The 20,734-nt window shown below is 40.9% G+C and overlaps 1 protein-coding gene across 8 annotated transcripts in view; it reads right to left on the bottom strand.

Annotated features, from left to right (window-relative positions):
- Nucleotides 1-20,734, bottom strand: part of LOC124139927 (solute carrier family 22 member 4-like) — a 103,520-nt gene that overhangs the window by 12,715 nt on the left and 70,071 nt on the right. For 6 of the 8 annotated variants that reach the window (XR_007222964.1, XR_007222969.1, XR_007222966.1 and 3 more), the window contains 6 exons: nucleotides 19,123-19,223; nucleotides 16,038-16,400; nucleotides 15,491-15,719; nucleotides 14,400-14,592; nucleotides 13,685-13,918; nucleotides 6,767-6,901 (listed from right to left, as the gene is read on the bottom strand). Coding sequence is in view for 1 of the 8 variants with exons in the window: in XM_048402670.1 (XP_048258627.1) it covers nucleotides 6,767-6,901; nucleotides 13,685-13,918; nucleotides 14,400-14,592; nucleotides 15,491-15,719; nucleotides 16,038-16,370 (1,124 nt within the window). In the remaining 7 variants the exon portion in view is untranslated. The remainder of the gene's footprint in view (nucleotides 1-6,766; nucleotides 6,902-13,684; nucleotides 13,919-14,399; nucleotides 14,593-15,490; nucleotides 15,720-16,037; nucleotides 16,401-19,122; nucleotides 19,224-20,734) is intronic. The other 2 variants (XR_007222965.1, XR_007222968.1) reach the window with 1 other exon arrangement.

The raw sequence follows: 20,734 nt of genomic DNA, 5'->3' as shown, positions 1-20,734 counted from the left end.
ATATAATGACAAGAATCCATGTCACACGGCAAAGTATTACTTAACTATTCAAATAGAAAGTTGAAAGCTTCAAGTTGAGGTACATACATGTATAGTAGTCTACTGCGTTATATATGTGTTGACTCTTATCAAAGGTTGACTGACATATTTACTTCCACCCAATAGTTTCCAGTATGAATATACACTCTTCCCAAAAAAAGAAACGCACAGATAGCGTTTCAGTAAATTTATTGTACCTAATAAAGTCGTTATATTTAATTTAATATCATAGATACAAATATGAAATTTTGAAGCTCGATAGTCACGTGTTGTCGTTGTACAAAGGCTATGAAAACTGTTTATTGCCATGTCACATAAGGACACAAGGTAACGCTGAACTCCGCATCTCGTATGACCGCCCCGGGCAGCAATCACGGCTCTGCATCTCCTCGGCACTGACTGGATGAGTGTACGAATTCTGTCCTGCGGAATTCTGCGCCATTCTGCTTGTAACGCGTTGGCCAGTTGTTGGAGTGTCTGAGGCGTGTTTTGACGTTGACGTACACGTGGATCGAATTCATCCCAGAGGTGTTCGATTGGGTTGAGATCTGGAGATCTCAACGGCCAGGGCAAGTCGTTGATGTTGGCATTATGGAGGTAGTCTACCGTGACACGATCTGTGTGCGGTGGAGCGTTGTCCTATTGAAACAGCTTCCTCTGGCGATCGATTATTGGAAGTAGGTGAGGTTGAAGAATTAAATTCATGTAGCGATTTGCTGTCAAATATCCCTGAACCACAACCAGCTCAGATCTCGTGGTGAAGGAGGATATAGCCCCCATACCATCTAACTACCGCTACCGAAATTGTCGAATTCAAGTACACAATTTGGGGCTAAACGCTTATTTCGAAGACGATAAACACGTTGTCTTCTATTTCGCCGATGAAGATGAAATCGTGATTCATGGCTAAACCACACTCGTCTCCAGTTTCTCAAATTCCAAGGCTGTAAGCAATGGTATGGCACCAACGCAAGTGTCGCTGTCAATGAACCTGTTGCAAAACAGGGACGGCAACTGGTCTTCTGGGTCGGATTCCAGCCTCGCGAAGATGGTTCCTGACTGTCTCGTCCGATATCCTCCTCAACCCAGGGATGCGTCCTGCAATCTCTGTCGGTGTGGCATTGCGATGGCGTAGGTGGAACAGTCGAATGTAGCAATCCTGTGCAGGGGTGGTAACTCTTGGTCGGCCGGGTCTCGGACGGTCTGCAGTGGAATTGAACTGTGTGTATCGGTTCCAAATGCGGCAAATGATGCTGTGGTGGACATTGAAGTGGCGTGCAACAAAACATCTGCCATTCCCCTCTTTGGATACGTCCTATGGTGATGTTCCGATCGGCAGCGCTGAGTCTCGGCGTTTACGAACTTGAAAAATGTTGACAATTAATTGACAAATTATTGGCATATGCTTGCCTTTTTATAGCCACTATCACGAGTTACGAATGCCATAACGTGCAAGTGCATTTTGCTTTACTGTTTTCCTCGATGACAGTTTTTAACAAGTATGACAACAATGCCGTTTGAGACATTGCTGTGTTTTGACGCACCGTTTGTCGAAGATCAGGCCACCAACATTTTCAAATAACATATATCCAATTTATATACCGGATTTTTTGTGTAGTTAGGTTCAATGAACTACATACTTCCTGTGCGTGTCTTTTTTTAAGAGTATATATCAGCACTTATACTAATGATAGTGGTCCAATATATACTATATATATATTAATTAAGCACCCCCATAAATCAATATCACACATTTTGAAGTTAAGAAAATGAGTAAGTTGTATGCATATATCATAATATTTTGGCCCTTTGCCTGCACCATACCATTGCCAATATCAATGTCATCGGGCTTGACGTTGCACACACTGAGCGTGAATCACACTCCCCATGACATGTCTAGAAACACATACATTGGTAGTGAACATTGCACGTACACATTGCTCAACACTGGCTGCATGCTCGTTACAAAGCATTATCATGGCACGTCGTAGATTGTCTGAAGCGGGAAGATGGCAAATAATTGGAATGACAAATGCAGGAATGTTTTGTAGGGAAATTGGACGTCGACTTAGACGTCACCATACTGTAATGTCAAGATTAGTGCAGAAATACCGAACAACGCATGAAGTTATAGGCCACGCTCAGGTCGGCCTTGCAGGACATCCGTCTAAACTGGGATATCACATCATGGCGGAGAGTCCATTTTTTATGAAAGTCGGTTTCTGTTAAATATGGAAGACGGACGCACACGTGACTGGAGGCTGACATGGCTGTATACAACATTCTAGAGACCCATCCATTTGGTAAGGGATCGGTAATGGTATGAGGATGTGTTTCATTCAATTGTAAACTTGACTTGATCACTGCAGGGTAATCTGAACGGATCTCGATATCAGCATGACATCTTGGGACGGCAGTTATCCTTCATTTTGACACTCACTAGACTAGACCTCTCTTCTTGGATGACAATGCTAGACCTCACAGATCACTTGCTGTTCTGCAATGCTTGTGTCAGAATGCCATCGAGACATTTCATTGGCCAGAAAGAAGTCCAGATCTTAATCCAATAGAACTTCTGTAGGACATTTTAGGCCGTTACGTTCCTTTGGGAGACCAACCTGTCTAAAGCTTGCGTGAACTTGCTGCTGCTTTACATGCGGAATGGGCTCGGATACCTCAACGTGAGGTGCAAAGTCTGATTCATGGAATGAGGAGGCGTCTGGCAGGCATTCGTTTGTGTGCAGGCTGGTTACACCGGGTATTGACGAGACCTGACATTGATTTAGGAGTCTGTTGACACTATGCGACAATAGGAATTTCAGTATTTACCATAATATCAAAAGAATATGGATGGAGAACTTAGTTTGACTTTGATTCAAGGGAGACATATATGCATGTCATATTTGTAAAATATTACCAGAGTTGCCTCCCTTGTTAAACAAGTTCACAGACGGCAAACATGGCAGAACAGACAGTCCAATATCAACTCTGTACCGTGTTTTGAAAAATATTGATAGTGGAAATGGAATTAAGCACAAAAAGGGAGCAGGTAGAATAAGGAAACTTGACTGTTGGTTACAGGTGACTAAGTTTATTGATGTCTAAAAATAGACTCTGCAGCATTGAAAATATTAGGCATGAAATGATTAATAGAGGAACAGTTCATGTTTCTGAAGAGACAAAAGTCTAACGTAGTAGGAGAAATCACAATGAATTGCATCACCACTTTTCAAACCTGAACAGCAAAAACGTCTTTTGAACTGGAACATGGAAATTTCAATTGGGACAATGTTATGATCTCAGATGAAAGTTCAGTGTGGCTATATCCAAAGTGCATACAAAATGTTTTTTACCAGCGTTCAAAGAACAGTCCTAACTTACATGTGTTAGGTGAGGTGTCTGTGTTGGGTGCCACACAATTATGTGTATTTGAACATTATGAACATTTGATGGTAACATGACTACTGCAGTTTACACTGATATTCTATAGGGATATGTCCTTCCAACAGCACAGGCACTCCAAACGCTCCACCACAGCGATACAACTCTCAACTCACACACTCAGACATTGTGATATAACTCCCAACTCACACACTCATACACTGTGATATAACTCCCTACTCACACACTCACACTCTGTGATATAACTCTCAACTCACACACTCACACACTGTGATGTAACTCCCTACTCACACACTCACACTCTGTGATATAACTCCCAACTCACACACTGCGATATAACTTCAAACTCACCCACTGGCACTCTGATGTAACTCCCAACTCACACACTCACATACTGTGATATAACTCCCAACTCACACACTCATACACTGTGATATAACTCCCAACTCACACACTCATACACTGTGATATAACTCCCAACTCACACACTCACACTCTGTGATATAACTCCCAACTCACACACTCACACACTGTGATATAACTCCCAACTAACACACTGTGATATAACTTCCAACTCACCCACTAGCACTCTGATGTAACTCCCAACTCACACACTCACATACTGTGATATAACACCCAACTCACACACTCACACACTATGATATAACTCCCAACTCACACATTTGACTCACACACTGTGATATAACTCCCAGCTCACACACTAACACTCTGATGTAACTCCCAACTCACACACTCATACTCTGTGATATAACTCCCAACTCACACACTGACACTCTGCGATATAACTTCCAACTCACCGACTAACACTCTGATGTAACTCCCAGCTCACACACTCACACACTGTGACATAACTCCCAACCCACAAACTCATACAATGTGATGTAACTCCCTACTCACACACTCACACACTGTGATATAACTCCCAACTCACACACTGACACTCTGCGATATAACTTCCAACTCACCCAATAACACTCTTATGTAACTCCCAACTCACACACTCACATACTGTGATATAACTCCCAACTCACACACTCACACACTGTGATATAACTCCAAACTCACACACTGCGATATAACTTCCAACTCACCCACTAACACTCTGATGTAACTCCCAACTCACACACTCACATACTGTGATATAACCCCCAACTCACACACTCACACACTGTGATATAACTCCCAACTCACCCACTAACACTCTGATGTAACTCCCAACTCACACACTCACATACTGTGATATAACTCCCAACTCACACACTCACACACTGCGATATAACTTCCAACTCACCCACTGACACCCTGCGATATAACTTCCAACTCACCCACTAACACTCTGATGTAACTCCCAAATCAGACACTCACACACTATGATATAACTCCCAACTCACACACTGACACTCTGCGATATAACTTCCAACTCACCCACTAACACTCTGATGTAACTCCCAACTCACACACTCACATACTGTGATATAACTCCCAACCCACACACTCACACACTGCGATGTGACTCCCAACTCACACACTCATACACTGTCATATAACTCCCAAGTCACACACTCACACACTGTGATATAACGTCCAACACATCCAGTCACATACTGTGATATAACTCCAAACTCACACACTCACACACTGTGATATAACTCCCAACTCATACACTGACACACTGCGATATAACTTCCAACTCACCCACTATCACTCTGATGTAACTCCCAACTCACACACTGTCATATAACTCCCAACTCACACACTGACACACTGCGATATAACTTCGAACTCACCCACTAACACTCTGATGTAACTCCCAACTCACACACTCACACACTGTGATATAACTTCCAACCCACCCACTCAGCTGACACATTGGAATATAACTTCTATCCTTATCACTAACCAGCTCACACACTGGGATATAACTCCCAACCCGCCCGCTCACACACTGTGATATAACTCTCAACTCACACACACTCACACGCTGTGATATAACTCCCACCTCACCCACCCCGCAGTCACTCTGGGATATAACTTCCAATTCAATCACTCAGCAGCTGACCGTTGTGAACTCTCGACACCCAACTTACACACACTCACATACTGATATAACTCCCAACTCACACACTCATACACTGTGATATAACTCCCAACTCACACAATCACACTCTGTGATATAACTCCCAACTCACACACTCACACACTGTGATGTAACTCCCAACTCACACACTCACACACTGTCATATAACTCCCAACTCACACACTGCGATATAACTTCCAACTCACCCACTAACACTCTGATGTAACTCCCAACTCACACACTCACACACTGTGATTGTAACTCCCAACTCACACACTGCGATATAACTTCCAACTCACCCACTCACATACTGTGATGTCACTCCCAAATCACACACTCACACACTATGATGTAACTCCCAACTCACACACTGACACTCTGCGATATAACTTCCAACTCACACACTAACACTCTGATGTAACTCCCAACTCACACACTGTGATAAAACTCCCAACCCACACACTCACACACTGCGATATAAATCCCAACTCACACACTCACACACTGTGATATAACTCCCAACTCATACACTGACACACTGCGATATAACTTCCAACTCACCCACTATCACTCTGATGTAACTCCCAACTCACACACTGTCATATAACTCCCAACTCACACACTCACACACTGCGATATAACTTCCAATTCACCCAATAACACTCTGATGTAACTCCCAACTCACACACGCCGCAGTCACTCTGGGTTATAACTTCCAATTCAATCACTCAGCAGCTGACCGTTGTGAACTCTCGACACCCAACTTACAAGACAATATGAACATGGTTTTTTTCAAACGTACATTTTTTGGATACACTCGCAACCTTGACCGTCTACACAAGATACCTGGACACATACTTAAAATAGAATGGCTAAAAAATACGTATAGGTACTTAGAAGCTGATACATGAAGGAAGGTTGATAGCCTGAGTAAACGGGACGGTCAATCATTTCTGACTGCTCGTATCTCTGAACACATAAATATCTCTTGAGCATCTAGTGTGATGTCAGTGTATGTAACAAGAGGCAAATGTAGGAACGTACATGTACTTCTCTGTAAAACACCCAAACTGAAATACGTATTGAAAGAGAGTCAGCTTCTATTCTTTCTATTCTTAGGAAGTTTGATCTACAACATAATTGTTCAGCAAAGCGACTTCAAGACCACTTGTTCACATCCTTCATCACTGGATAATTCTAAAATTCTAAGTGTTGAAATGGCCTTACCATTTATTTACAACGACTGCCGACCAGGTAAGCGGAAGGTCGACGATGTATGGAAGGAATCTATCTACATATGCGTTCTCAGTTATTCTCCGTGTTTTCTCAGCAAGGCAAAAATATACAGTCGAAGCGACCAAGCTGAAACAAACAAAAGCAAATATGCCAGCAAGTGATATATTCATAGGAGATACGTGTATTGATGATCGCAGGCTTTTATGGGTGATACACTGTGGCAACTCCTTTCGGATGGTTTTCTTTAATGAAACAGCAAGCAAGAAAATGAGGTTTCTGAAAGATATGTATGGAATTTATTTCTGATGGCAGCTATTAGATTTCTTGCATATTCTTATGATCAGTATTATTGCTTTCATCATCGTGTTAATTCGACTGTGGTATTGCTGGGACTTTGGATAAATGGGGAGACACTATGGTGAAGGAGCAATCACAGAAAGTACATCTTGCACATACTGTAGTGCCATGGCGTACTGGTGTCAGAAGAACAGGCAATGTCGTTTTCACATTGACGTGATAGTTTCACAGCACACATGTAACATTTACTTCTTACAAGTACTTGCAGAGTTCAACAACTTGACGCACATGTAGAGTTACACAGCTTCATGTACATGTAGAATGATACAGCTTCATGTGCATGTGGAGTTATATAGCTTGATGCGCATGTACGTGTACAGTTACACAGCTTGATGTGCATGTGGAGTTATATAGCTTGATGCGCATGTAGAGTTACCCAGCTTGATGTACATGTAGAATGATACAGCTTCATGTGCATGTGGAGTTATATAACTTGATGCGCATGTACATGTAGAGTTACACAGCTTGATGTGCATGTGGAGTTATATAGCTTGATGCGCATGTACATGTAGAGTTACACAGCTTGATGTGAATGTAGAGTTACACTGTTTGATTTACATGTAGAGTTACACTGTTTGATTTACATGTAGACTTACACAGCTTGATGTACATGTAGAGTTACACTGTTTGATTTACATGTAGAGTTACACAGCTCGCGTAGAGTTACACTGTTTGATGTGCATGTAGAGTTACACTTCTTGATGTGCATGTAGAGTTACACTGCTTGATGTGCATGTAGAGTTACACAGCTTGATGTACATGTAGAGTTACATTGCTTGATGTACATGTAGAGTTACACTGTTTCATATACATGTAGAGTTACACAGCTTGATGTGCATGTAGAGTTACACAGCTTGATGTGCATGTAGAGTTACACAGCTTGATGTGCATGTAGAGTTACACAGCTTGATGTACATGTCGATTTACCAAGCTTGATGAACATGTAGAGTTACACTGCTTGATGTGCATGTAGAGTTACACAGCTTGATGTACATGTAGAGTTACACAGCTTGATGTGCATGTAGAGTTACACTGTTTGATGTGCATGTAGAGTTTCACTGTTTGATGTACATGTAGAGTTACACTGCTTGATGTACATGTAGAGTTACACAGCTTGATGTACATGTAGAGTTACACTGTTTGATGTGCATGTAGAGTTACACTGTTTTATGTGCATGTAGAGTTTCACTGTTTGATGTACATGTAGAGTTACACTGCTTGATGTACATGTAGAGTTACACTGCTTGATGTACATGTAGAGTTACACTGTTTGATGTGCATGTAGAGTTACACTGTTTGATGTGCATGTAGAGTTACACTTCTTGATGTGCATGTAGAGTTACACTGCTTGATGTGCATGTAGAGTTACACAGCTTGATGTACATGTAGAGTTACACTGTTTGATGTGCACGTAGAGTTACACTTCTTGATGTGCATGTAGAGTTACATTGCTTGATGTACATGTAGAGTTACACTGTTTCATATACATGTAGAGTTACACAGCTTGATGTACATATAGAGTTACACAGCTTGATGTGCATGTAGAGTTACACAGCTTGATGTGCATGTAGAGTTACACAGCTTGATGTACATGTAGAGTTACACTGCTTGATGTGCATGTAGAGTTACACAGCTTGATGTACATGTAGAGTTACACTGTTTGATGTGCATGTAGAGTTACACTGCTTGATGTGCATGTAGAGTTACACAGCTTGATGTACATGTAGAGTTACACAGCTTGATGTGCATGTAGAGTTACACAGCTTGATGTGCATGTAGAGTTACACAGCTTGATGTGCATGTAGAGTTACACAGCTTGATGTACATGTAGAGTTACACAGCTTGATGTACATGTAGATTTATCAAGCTTGATGTACATGTAGAGTTACACAGCTTGATGTGCATCTAGAGTTACACACCTTGATTTCCATTTAGAGTTACACTGTTTGATGTGCATGTAGAGTTACACTGCTTGATGTGCATGTAGAGTTACACAGCTTGATGTACATGTAGAGTTACACTGTTTGATGTGCATGTAGAGTTACACTGTTTGATGTGCATGTAGAGTTTCACTGTTTCATATACATGTAGAGTTACACAGCTTGATGTACATGTAGAGTTACACTGCTTGATGTGCATGTAGAGTTACACTGTTTGATGTGCATGTAGAGTTACACTTCTTGATGTGCATGTAGAGTTACACTGCTTGATGTGCATGTAGAGTTACACAGCTTGATGTACATGTAGAGTTACATTGCTTGATGTACATGTAGAGTTACACTGTTTCATATACATGTAGAGTTACACAGCTTGATGTACATGTAGAGTTACACAGCTTGATGTGCATGTAGAGTTACACAGCTTGATGTGCACGTAGAGTTACACAGCTTGATGTGCATGTAGATTTATCAAGCTTGATGTACATGTAGAGTTACACTGTTTGATGTGCATGTAGAGTTACACTGCTTGATGTGCATGTAGAGTTACACAGCTTGATGTACATGTAGAGTTACACAGCTTGATGTGCATGTAGAGTTACACAGCTTGATGTGCATGTAGCGTTACACAGCTTGATGTGCATGTAGAGTTACACAGCTTGATGTGCATGTAGAGTTACACACCTTGATGTACATGTAGATTTATCAAGCTTGATGTACATGTAGAGTTACACTGCTTGATGTGCATGTAGAGTTACACAGCTTGATGTACATGTAGAGTTACACTGTTTGATGTACATGTAGAGTTACACTGCTTGATGTGCATGTAGAGTTTCACTGTTTGATGTGCACGTAGAGTTACACTGCTTGATGTGCATGTAGAGTTACACTGTGTGATGTACATGTAGAGTTACACTGCTTGATGTACATGTAGAGTTACACAGCTTGATGTACATGTAGAGTTACACTGCTTGATGTACATGTAGAGTTACACTGTTTGATGTACATGTAGAGTTACACTGCTTGATGTACATGTAGAGTTAAACAGGTTGATGTACATGTAGAGTTACACTGTTTGATGTACATGTAGAGTTACACTGTTTGATGTGCATGTAGGGTTACACTGTTTGATGTGCATGTAGAGTTTCACTGTTTGATGTACATGTAGAGTTACACTGCTTGATGTGCATGTAGAGTTACACAGCTTGATGTGCATGTAGAGTTACACAGCTTGATGTACATGTAGATTTATCAAGCTTGATGTACATGTAGAGTTACACTGCTTGATGTGCATGTAGAGTTACACAGCTTGATGTACATGTAGAGTTACACTGTTTGATGTACATGTAGAGTTACACTGCTTGATGTGCATGTAGAGTTTCACTGTTTGATGTGCACGTAGAGTTACACTGCTTGATGTGCATGTAGAGTTACACTGTGTGATGTACATGTAGAGTTACACTGCTTGATGTACATGTAGAGTTACACAGCTTGATGTACATGTAGAGTTACACTGCTTGATGTACATGTAGAGTTACACTGTTTGATGTACATGTAGAGTTACACTGCTTGATGTACATGTAGAGTTAAACAGGTTGATGTACATGTAGAGTTACACTGTTTGATGTACATGTAGAGTTACACTGTTTGATGTGCATGTAGGGTTACACTGTTTGATGTGCATGTAGAGTTTCACTGTTTGATGTACATGTAGAGTTACACTGCTTGATGTGCATGTAGAGTTACACAGCTTGATGTGCATGTAGAGTTACACAGCTTGATGTACATGTAGATTTATCAAGCTTGATGTACATGTAGAGTTACTCTGCTTGATGTGCATGTAGAGTTACACAGCTTGATGTACATGTAGAGTTACACTGTTTGATGTACATGTAGAGTTACACTGCTTGATGTACATGTAGAGTTACACTTCTTGATGTGCATGTAGAGTTACACTGTTTGATGTGCATGTAGAGTTACACAGCTTGATGTACATGTAGAGTTACATTGCTTCATGTACATGTAGAGTTACACTGTTTGATGTGCATGTAGAGTTACACAGCTTGATGTACATGTAGAGTTACACAGCTTGATGTGCATGTAGAGTTACACAGCTTGATGTGCATGTAGAGTTACACAGCTTGATGTACATGTAGATTTATCAAGCTTGATGTACATGTAGAGTTACACTGTTTTATGTGCATGTAGAGTTTCACTGTTTGATGTACATGTCGATTTACCAAGCTTGATGAACATGTAGAGTTACACTGTGTGATGTACATGTAGAGTTACACTGTTTTATGTGCATGTAGAGTTTCACTGTTTGATGTTCATGTAGACTTACACTGCTTGATGTACATGTAGAGTTACATAGCTTGATGTACATGTAGAGTTACACTGTTTGATGTGCATGTAGAGTTACACTGTTTGATGTGCATGTAGAGTTACACTTCTTGATGTGCATGTAGAGTTACACTGTTTGATGTGCATGTAGAGTTACACAGCTTGATGTACATGTAGAGTTACATTGCTTCATGTACATGTAGAGTTACACTGTTTGATGTGCATGTAGAGTTACACAGCTTGATGTACATGTAGAGTTACACAGCTTGATGTGCACGTAGAGTTACACAGCTTGATGTACATGTAGATTTATCAAGCTTGATGTACATGTAGAGTTACTCTGCTTGATGTGCATGTAGAGTTACACTGCTTGATGTACATGTAGAGTTACACTGTTTGATGTACATGTAGAGTTACACAGCTTGATGTACATGTAGAGTTACACTGTTTGATGTGCATGTAGAGTTACACTGTTTTATGTGCATGTAAAGTTTCACTGTTTGATGTACATGTAGAGTTACACTGCTTGATGTGCATGTAGAGTTACACAGCTTGGTGTGCATGTAGAGTTACACAGCTTGATGTGCATGTAGAGTTACACAGCTTGATGTACATGTAGATTTATCAAGCTTGATGTACATGTAGAGTTACACTGCTTGATGCGCATGTAGAGTTACACAGCTTGATGTACATGTAGAGTTACACTGTTTGATGTGCATGTAGAGTTTCACTGTTTGATGTGCACGTAGAGTTACATTGCTTGATGTACATGTAGAGTTACACAGCTTGATGTACATGTAGAGTTACACTGTTTGATGTGCATGTAGAGTTTCACTGTTTGATGTGCATGTAGAGTTTCACTGTTTGATGTGCATGTAGAGTTACATTGCTTGATGTGCATGTAGAGTTACACTTCTTGATGTGCATGTAGAGTTACACTGTTTGATGTGCATGTAGAGTTACACAGCTTGATGTACATGTAGAGTTACATTGCTTGATGTACATGTAGAGTTACACAGCTTGATGTACATGTAGAGTTACACTGTTTGATGTACATGTAGAGTTACACTGCTTGATGTGCATGTAGAGTTACACTGTTTGATGTACATGTAGAGCTACACTGCTTGATGTGCATGTAGAGTTACACTGCTTGATGTACATGTGGAGTTATACACCTTGATGTGCATGTAGAGTTATCAAGTGTTTGATGTGCATGCAGAGTTTTACAGCTTGATGTACATGTAGAGTTATATAGCTTGATGTAAATGTAGAGTTATACAGCTTGATGTACATGTAGAGTTACACTGTTTGATGTGCATGTAGAGTTTCACTGTTTGATGTGCATGTAGAGTTTCACTGTTTGATGTGCATGTAGAGTTACATTGCTTGATGTGCATGTAGACTTACACAGCTTGATGTACATGTAGTGTTACACTGTTTGATTTAAATGTAGAGTTTTACAGCTTGATGTACATGTAGAGTTACACTGTTTGATGTGCATGTATAGTTATCAAGCTTGATGTACATGTACATGTAGTGTTAGACAGCTTAATGTACACGTGGAGGTATAGAGATTGTTCTACATGTACATGTAGAGTTAATAAGCTTATATATTCAGAGTCTTAGATTTTGAAACGATTACCGAATACGTTTGAACAGACATGCATGCAGAATATACTCCTTTCCTCTCATTTCTTTATAATACTAAGTACCGATATTTTCAAATAAACCTGCATTCGTGATTATTTCGTTATTTAAAATGAAAACAGTTCCGTGATTGCCAGCCTGTGTCTCAATGGATATCGTTAAAGTGAAAATGCGTCCCAACTGTAATTAGCTTGCCTTACTGTCACCTATGTCTATCGGTATTGTATCAGCTGCAGAGCGTTATGCTACGTTCAGTTCATTAGGTTTATAGGTTAAATCACACTAATTGTATTCCTTGGTTTCACAGCACCCGGTATTTGCTCGTGGTGTTTTACAACAAGGTAGACGTCTACGATCCGTGACCTGGATCAGCTTTCCTCCCACATGTAAACACTCATCTCCCTGTGTGACATCTTACAGTCATATTTCCGGCACAGATGCCCAAGGGCTAACGGTCATATTACATTATATATTTTAAGCATTGTCTTTGTAAATTTGATCTACTTTTTCTTCACGTTGTAGGTATTATCCCGTTTCAAATAAAACCCGACTTTCGTCTCCTTTTAACATTTAATACAGTGACACAAGGATTTCCAGTGAGAATGTCGTCGACACCTGTACTTACCATACGTACACTAAGGCTATAGTCCACTTGATACGATCGACGGAATGACACAAGTCTAAGTATGTGTATTTCTTGTGATGCATGTGCCCGACAACAGAAGCCCTTGCTTTGTCCAGAAGTGACGTCACTCCCGGCACCGCGTGCTCATTACAAGATATCATTTCCCTAATTCCCGATTCTGATGATTTGAAGCGTTGTTGGCATAGCAACCATCTAGCACTTTCTGGCACAAGGCTGTAAAAATAAAGTTCATCTTCGAAAGAAAGCACTTTTGATGTTAATGATAAAGGTTAAGGCAAAGAGAAAGGAATGTAATAGAGATTATATCCTTGTCCATGTGTTTTGCTGCATTTATCGTGAAAACTGGTTAACTGGTTTGGGACTTCGTTTCATGGATGTCATCATTAACTGAAATGCAACACAAATTAATTAAAGCTACAATACCTTTGAGTATCCATCTGAAGAGATATTTTATATGTCTCTGCTTGAATCACATTAAGTAAGTACACCAGCGAATATATTTTGAACACATATGAAGTCAAACATATATACTCGACCTGTTAACCATGGTATCAGCAGGTGGCTGTATTAGGAGCTATCTACCATAAGTCAACCATAACAAACCCTGTACGTGTAATTTGCGAGATATACATTAGATGAAGTTACAGAGAGATGTGATGAAGGACAGACAGGGTTACACAGACACGTCACTCACTAATATGTTCCTATAAATGGGGTTCCGATGGCGCCAGATAGAAATGCTAGATACCGCCAGTTCTCCGTAATGAGCGTCTCTAGGGAGAGAAAGACCACACCCATTGTCCACATCCCTGAACAGATACACACGTCCCGCCAGTCCTGCCCAATACACTCCATCGGCATCACCACGCTCACTACGAGGAATGCTCCTGGGGACAATGGAAGCGGATGTTATACATCAACATACTGCATGTGTCCACAGCCATTTGTTTGTAAAGTTTCATTGTTGGATGCACGATATCGTTGCATGTCATTCCCTGGTTCTGTATTTCCGGTATTCGTTAAATCCCGCTGTGATTGTGTATCCTTAATCTATCGACCCTTTTCAAATACATCCATTTACTATTTTCCTGCTAACCACGTGCGTTTGAAGACGAATAGAACAGTATTGACGATTATGATCAAATGACTAAGTGCTCTTTCTGTGTTCGACTTTGGATTTTCAGAGACCAACACTTACAACACGTACAAGGCACCTACAGTACCGTCCATCCACACATACCGTCTTTCTAGGAGTGTGTGAGTGAGTATGGTTTTACGCCGAGTTTAGAATTATTACAGCAATATCACAGCGGCAGACACCAGAAATCGGCTTCACACATCGTACCCATGTCGGGAATCGAACCCGGGTCTTCGGCGTGACGAGAGAACGCTTTAACCACCAGGCTATCCGACCGCCCCAAATGACAGTTTGACTAGGTGAGTAATACATATACTAGAAGAGCTGAGATAACCATACAACAAAAAACAATATTCTCAAGGTAGTTGGTACCAAGAATACATTTGAGTTCACAGGCAGATGTAGTCAACGGTGTCCAACTACAACAAATAGCGATTGTTAGATCATGTAAAATGTAAAACAACTGAAAATTGAGCAAACGCCATTAAAACTTGAAATACGGCAAACAGAACCGAAGGAATTATGTGATGTTACCGATATTAAGTTACTTTAGATTGATTAATTTGTTTTAAATCCTAATGCTGAATAATGTAAAGTAAGTTAACATATAAGTAGAAATTCCACAACGTATACATGTAGGCGCTTACCTGCTGCCAGGCCCACAATGATACGGAAGACAACGAAGACCGGCCAGGAGACAGCTACTCCCGTCAGAATATGGAAGACGAGCATCAATATAAAGCACACGAACATAGGTTTTCTCCGGCCGTACACATCGCCAAAGAACGCTCCAATCAGAGATCCTAGGATTACACCCGATACTTGGCCGAATACGGTGTACTCAGACAAGGTCAAGCCGTCCAGGGGACGCAACCACTGTGGGGGGAAATAATCAACTCTATATATTTTCACTGAGGTTAAGTTGAATTACCCTACATGCCAAAACATTAGTTCGTTTACAAATGAGATTTTAGACGATTATTTAATAAACCAGAATGAAGGGAATTTATGTAACCGAACGCACCCACATGACATTACGTATCGATTTAACAACTGGTTATGCTAGCAGATACAGATTGATAAGGACATTTGGAATGGAAACAGTGCACCAAACATAGTTTAGGTACCATACATTGCTCGTCATTCGGATGAGCTTACAATGTAAAGTCCCCCTCAAGATGGGTCCTCCATTACCTTTGGCACATGAAGGGTCAGGATGAATATAAAGCTGCCGGTATCCGTGGAGGAACATGCCTTGCTTGTGTGAGCAATGTTTGTGGATGCCACAGAAACTGTTTGATTGAAGGATGTAAATGTCTCATTGAGCGGCTCCGCCCCATTAGTACTGGCCACTGTACACGGGTCATCGGTGGAGGGTTCCGGGGTGGCCACACACGTGTACACAAGAACGGAGATTGTTATTGCTTGTAGGAAACTTGTGGCGATGAAGGTACGTTTCTGGAAGAAGCCAAACTGATCGCTCTGACTAATGATGACTTCGAGGGCCTGAGCACTCCCATCCTCCATACTGGGCTGGTGCAGGTGTCACCGTGGTAACTGCCGGAGAAAGAGGGGAAGATCTATACTTGTTATATTTCAAACCTGTCGCAGCAGGGGTTCAGTTGATCCGCAGATCAATTGGTCAAGATCGATTACACACTGAGTGCAGAACAGCAGGTCAACTACAGATCATATGGCATGTATTTCTGAATTGGCCAGTCAACCACCGTGTGCTGATTTAGTGCTGATATTATAGCAGTTACATTGTTTACTCATGCCTGCCTGTTTTATATCCTGTCACAGGAACAGATATCTAATAACTGCTTGGCTGGCGTGCTGTTTTCAATCATAATAGGAGCTTACGTATATTATTATATAAAGCGATACAGTGACTCATTCCTATGACACGAATATATATAGGCCACGTGCATAATGGCAACTTAATCTTCAACAACCATTTGTTATACAACGTGAACAAATTGCAAGAGTGTATTAACACGTTTGCCATTAATGTTCGACTAGCTTCCAATGAATGCCGTATATATGACATCTCCGTATGCCGAATATTGTTAGGATAACTTCAAACGCGTACTGCATATTGTTAGCCTGTCTTCATAGTTGCTAATCCAAAATATTATGTGCACTATTCACCCTTATAAATTAGATTCATGGCGTATGTGAGGACATAGGGTAAAGATGAACGGTCGACAGCCGTGTCAGATGCAATACACGGCAATATGACTTGGCTGAAGTACAGTCTCTGTCAAGGTCGCTGGCAGCAGATTAACCATGACAAAATTCAGATGGGTAATTGGCCATTTATTACTGACGTCCGCATGTCGATTGCGGAAGTAATAACGAATAAAATTAAGATCTGTTGGGACGTGTAATTGAAAGCCTAGTGGCTCCTCAAGCTACTTCAGATTGTATCCCTTGTTGACAGGAGATTTACCTCCATAGATCCACAGTCGCCATAATGCAGGGTCTTGCACCACACGGGTTTGATTAAAATGTATTGTGATAGTTATGCGATATATTTACAAGTGAAAGCGTTCCATATCAACTGGTTCACATCATCCAGTCATTAAGCTCTGGATGCGCTGCTGCAGGTCGCATGCATGCTGAATTAACCCACTCGGGAGTGATGCAATCTTCAGGAAATCTTAACCACATGTAAGAGACAGCTACTTCAATCTGAAACAGGGACTATAACTGTTGTTTTGTGTTTGTTTAACGCCGCGTTCAACAATAAATATTTGTAAAAAATCGAGTCTCGACCAGACAGTCCAGTGATTGACATCATGAGCATCGATATACGCAATTGGGATACGATGACATGCATCAACCAAGTCAGTGAGCCTGACCACCCGATCCCGTTAGTCGCCTTTTACGCCTGTTGCTGCAGACCTATTCTCTACCCGAGGGACTGCTACACGTGCTGGTGCTCGAATTAAACCTGGCTCGACGCTGAAAAAAGGCCATGTCTCAATATGAGATATTGTATCTGTATTATTGGGGTAATGATTATTTGCTGCAATCATATAAATCATAAAATTTGAGATCTCGGACAAAGCGGGATTTTAACGACTTGAATCAAGTTTGCTATTACTGTCATTTTAGATTCATAAATCTACTCGCTTGTCCATATTCTATGATATATTTACGTAATTTAAAGAAAAAGTCTATAATAATTAATACCAGATATTGGTGTTTAACATCGCGTTCAAGATTATTGCACTTGCATATAGCGACTTGTGGCTGCTTGTACTAGTCCGGACTAATGCCGATTTTATAGTGCTAGCCCACTGAGATATCATGGCGCAGTTAATTTAACATGAATACTACACTCCGAGCGCCAGGCAGGATAACAACAAGCACCATCTTTTAGCGTTTTTTGGTATGACGTTCTACCACTAGACCACGGAGGCGGTCACCAGATACTGTCAATGAATTCTGCCTAAACCTCAATCACATTCTAAGAGAATGTATACTTCCGTTGACCATACCCCGCGTACCGCAAATCTGTCTGATCAAGTGAAACCATTGGCCATTATTAAATTGCATTTCTGACTTCAGCGTTATGTTAATCAGGAGCGGTGTTATCAACAGCTGCTGATCTGTAAAGCCGCTATTTAGGCGGGTTTTGTGGCCCCATAGTTATATTAATGCAGTGCTCCCTCGAGCATAAACAGAGCAATGGCAGTATCATGATAGCGTGTCCTCCCGAACCAGCTGGAGCTGCAGATAGCGAGGTCTGTTTACAATCACTACCTGGCCAGTTTACCTATGTACACACTCATCTATCTTGAAGCTAAAGTTTACTGAAAACAAAATCTCAAATACAACAAATGCGAATCCGTATAGAGATAATATCGACTCCAAAGTAAAACTGACTTTTCGTAAACCTTTCGCTGTGCACGTACACCATGTTGATGAATGAGGATTTTCTTTCTGACATACAGCTATCTTATCGTATAGATACTTCTTAAGCGAAGCCTTTCGGTTTACATAAAAGGAGAATGTTATGAATAAATAGCTCGACTGTCTGCTGTCCTCGGACTGCGGGTATTAACAAAGAACACCTGCTCATGATTGAAATAATTGAGTTAAGTGCATGCACCCTTTTACTGAATTCATACATTGATATATACTTTGGTCTAGATACGTTCATGAATTCGAACAAAACGTTTTAAAATTTCCTGTCGTTCAAACAGAACATCACATTAGATGAGCGTGATCCGGGATATTCGAAACTCTTTTTTGTTGATTAAATGCATACCTTTTCAGAGACTCGTCTGTCAGTCATCACTCATTATCGTTCGCCATCTTATCGGTGATTCTGTGGGAATCCACTTTGCTTCCTATCTTTGTTCTGGTGAACTGAAAGAAAGACAGTATTATCTCTTTCGAGGAGGAAGTAGCTGGAATATCAGATAATTATGTTCATGATGTCTTTGAACTCGCAGGTGCAACCGCACAACACAAATGCGAAATGAACATGAACTACATCAGCGTTATATCACGCAGGGACGAAGTTATCTTTTACGTGACGTCGCTGTGTAAATAACAATTTGAAAACTTACACGCTGTTTCCCAATACAAACGCTGATGAATTTACTTGTAGATCTTGATATTTGTTTGAAATTCCTAAGTTGTGAGACTTTTTGTATACACCTGTATAATGCAGTTTCTCTGACACCTATTTGCAAATTTAACTATTTTCACAATTCTTCTGCTTTTGCAGACATCCCTAAAAATATCGGTCCATTCGTTTTAACGTGTATAAGATAAGGAAAAGAATGTCCACAAATTGTTTGTTTGGACATTTCGATATCTCAAATGCATTTATTTATTCAATAAACAAATATTTATTCCCCAGAGAGAATGATAACTGGCATGCATACGGATCCACTGCATTACGTGAATTCGCTAGGCGGGGCCAGGATCCAAACACCAACAACGTTCTAAAACTCAAATTGGATACCGTGTTGTCATCAATCATAACCAGAATGAAAGGAATAACTCCAACAGCCAGCCATGCAGCCATGGTGTCAACTTGCTCTGATGCTTTGTTTTCTGCCACCGTTGAGAAGTTGGCAGCGAAGTTCAAAGGCGAACTGCCACCACGAAGGAAAGGGTTGATAAAATACATATGGATGATCAACGACACGTCACATAGCCAATACAATAGGCATTTCTCATGAGAGAGTTGAGAACCGTCTGAGTAATGAAATAGGCATGACACATGTTTCAGCACGCTGGATTCCATGGCTTCTGACCCCTGATCAGAAGCATCATCTCTCGTGAGAATTAACGTCGTTTTGAACCTTATCCAGTTGATTTTGTTGAGCGATTTGTAACCATGGATGAGTCTTGGATTTACCATTATCAACATTTCCTACGAAGAAGGGGGCAACCTCTAATCCATCAGTTGGTAGGGTGATGGCTTGGGTTTTCTGGGATTCCAAAGGGATTCTACAGGTGGACTACCTCGCTGAGGCGGCTGCGTGGCAATATGAAGGTTAAAAGTCGTGTAAAACTCACTAAAGGTGTACTGTTCCACTAGGAAAATATATGAGTGCAAAAATACGTTGCCGTCGTTGTAGTAATGCACGAGTGTCGATTTGAACTCCTCCGTATTCACCAAATTTGGCACGGTCAGATTTCCACGTCTTCCCAAACTTGAAAATAGAACTAACTGTCTGGCAAGCATACGCAAAAGACGATGACGTCATTTCTGCTGTGGGGGACTTTAACACCACCAGGAGAAAGCCTTCTACACTAGTGTGCAATACAGCATTGTTGGTAGACGTGTGTGGATCTCGGGCGAGATTATGTTATGATGGTAAATAACTAGCAACCAGCTCTATTAACGCAATCCATCACAGTTG

This window comes from Haliotis rufescens, unplaced genomic scaffold (genome assembly GCF_023055435.1).
Source record: "Haliotis rufescens isolate VD_foot unplaced genomic scaffold, xgHalRufe1.0.p SCAF_28, whole genome shotgun sequence".
NCBI classification, from domain to species: Eukaryota; Metazoa; Mollusca; class Gastropoda; order Lepetellida; family Haliotidae; genus Haliotis; species Haliotis rufescens.
Note: the sequence above shows the minus strand (reverse complement) of the source record. Positions and strands in the feature narration are given on the sequence as shown.